The following is a 2260-nucleotide window of genomic DNA, read 5'->3' as shown; positions in this document are numbered from 1 at the left end:
CCCCTCCTCCTCTTCCTCCTCCTCCTCCTCCTCCTCCTCCTCCCGCTCCAACTCCAACACCCCCCTCGTCGTTCCACTCTGCCATCACCTCGTACTCCCACGCCTTGTTTCCCCTTCAGTTTCGTCTGTCTACATGTATGTCTCTTTTCATTTTGATATTTACTGAAACCAGGCAGGCATAGGTAAATCGCTTATTCAACAACTCTTTTTTTTTTTTTTTTTTCATCTTTTTGTGAAAACTACGTGAAGTATTATAGACTACGAACTTCCATTTTTCATTTTTTGCAATTTTCTTGTTGTTGTTCATTTGACATTTTTTTTTACAGACGATATTTGATTCGAGAATTAAAGTTAATATTTAATTGGCCGATGTTCATTTATTAAGACTTTAAGGTATTTCAATTCTGCATTAAAGAGTTGTAAGGTTTTTATTAAAATTACATGTAAATCACCTTCGCGAAAATGTAAATAAGTGTAGTAAATATTGAATTTAAAGAGACGAATGTATTTTAAGTTTTTATTGACAACAAGAAACATCGTAAATAATATGATAAGCATAATGTAATGCATTTATTGTTATTTAAATGTTTTTTGTTCACAAGAATCTGGTATAAAGTACTTTAAGTACTACGGCTTTGAGCACTATGAGTCAATAAAATAAAATGAAAAAGAATTTTTATCGAACTGGTCTTTAACTGGTATAAAGTTCATTTAAGTTGCTAGAATATTTTATAATTAAGAAAGTAATATTTTCTATAATTGACGTGTAGATTACATTATGTATTTTACCTACCCTGTCCTCCTCCCCTCATCACTCATCAACGTTCCCCACCCCAAACATTTAGCATCCATGATCCTTCTACTATGTCAGTTCGTTTCTTTATGTGTCTCTTTCTTACTCTCGCGCTCGTTTTTAAACCTAACTAGCTTGGTCTCGCTCTCGGATTTTTTTCCTTCACTCTTCACTCGTGTGGCTTCTGTTTCTCATTTGTGGCTTATATATATATATATATATATATATATATATATATATAGGTGTAAATGTAAATCCGTTTTGGTCCTTGCTTATGTCATTCCATGGTTACTTTTGCTGCAGCCTATACACTTTCGTATCAAATGTTTTTGTTTCTTTTTTTCTTCTTCTTTTTTTTTTTAAATTTTTTATTATTATTATTGTTATTATTACTATTATTGCCAATGAGATAGAACATAGAGAGAATGACCAAGCATTGTTATGAAACGCTGGGAGACTTTGTTTTGTGTGCCGTATATAGGCTTGCCAATGTCCTTGCAACTATTACTAAGAATGCTGCCTCAAAGTAAACTTGAAATGTTGGAATTCCTTTTTCGATTTCAGGCCAAGATAAATAGATATAGATATTTGTACAATTGATTAGTGTTGCTATGCTGGGATTTAGAGGAAGCAGAGTTGCTTTATACATTGCTATTTGCTGTGAAATTATATTTATTTATGGCTGAGCTAGGTAATCTTGGCACATACTAGATATTGCATCAATTACTTTGAGTAATGTCTTGGAAAATTTTATCTTGTAGTGAGGGCCACCATAGCCATAGAGTTATGTAACTCTTATCTTTGCACAAGTATCTAATTTATGTCTCAGGGACACTTGATATCTTGAACCAAAATTAGAATTACAGAAAATTTCACAATATTTTATTTCATTACAGATAAAAATTTTTCATTGTACGTGTGACCTTATCAAACAATTGATCTGAGTATCTTATTTAATTTCAGACAAATCCTTGTAAGCATCCGATAATTTTCATGAGAGACGTCGAATTCGAACATCTACAGTCTCTCTTGGAGTTTATGTATGCTGGAGAAGTTAACATTTCACAAGCGGAGCTTCCAACATTTTTGCGCACTGCAGAGTCTCTTCAAATTCGTGGCCTCACTGACTCCCAAAGCAATCAGCACAACGAAAAGGTAAATATCAGAGATCACGACTATTTTGAGTGTGGTTTCTCTGCTTTCTCTTTGTTTTTTTTTGTTCTTGTTTTTTTTTTTTTTTTTTTATTTTTTTTTTAACAAAAATTAATGTGCTTTATTATTGCGAGTGAGCGAATGAGGGTTATTATTAGAAAATTAAATATTTTATAGCAATCATTGACGAACTTTTCTTTTGAAATTCTTTTCTTATTTTGACATATATAAGCCGCAGTTGCATAAAGCAATAACAATTTTCATATTATTTGAAATAGAAGGATTTCAGTTAGAGATATCATAAATTTATATTAA

At 31.9% G+C, this 2260-nt stretch overlaps 1 protein-coding gene across 3 annotated transcripts in view; it reads left to right on the top strand.

Annotated features, from left to right (window-relative positions):
• LOC105368607 (protein abrupt) overlaps window positions 1-2260 on the top strand; it is a 58034-nt gene that overhangs the window by 1858 nt on the left and 53916 nt on the right. For 2 of the 3 annotated variants that reach the window (XM_011507658.1, XM_011507657.1), the window contains exon 2: window positions 1757-1948. In XM_011507658.1, the coding sequence (XP_011505960.1) occupies window positions 1757-1948 (192 nt within the window). Of the gene's footprint in view, window positions 1-1422; window positions 1485-1756; window positions 1949-2260 lie in introns of those variants that run through there. The other variant, XM_011507659.1, reaches the window with a different exon arrangement.

The sequence above is a fragment of the Ceratosolen solmsi genome, unplaced genomic scaffold, assembly GCF_000503995.2.
Source record: "Ceratosolen solmsi marchali unplaced genomic scaffold, CerSol_1.0 scaffold1, whole genome shotgun sequence".
In the NCBI taxonomy this organism is placed as follows: Eukaryota; Metazoa; Arthropoda; class Insecta; order Hymenoptera; family Agaonidae; genus Ceratosolen; species Ceratosolen solmsi.
The sequence above is the reverse complement of the archived record's forward strand: the minus strand, read 5'-3'. Positions and strand labels throughout refer to the sequence as shown.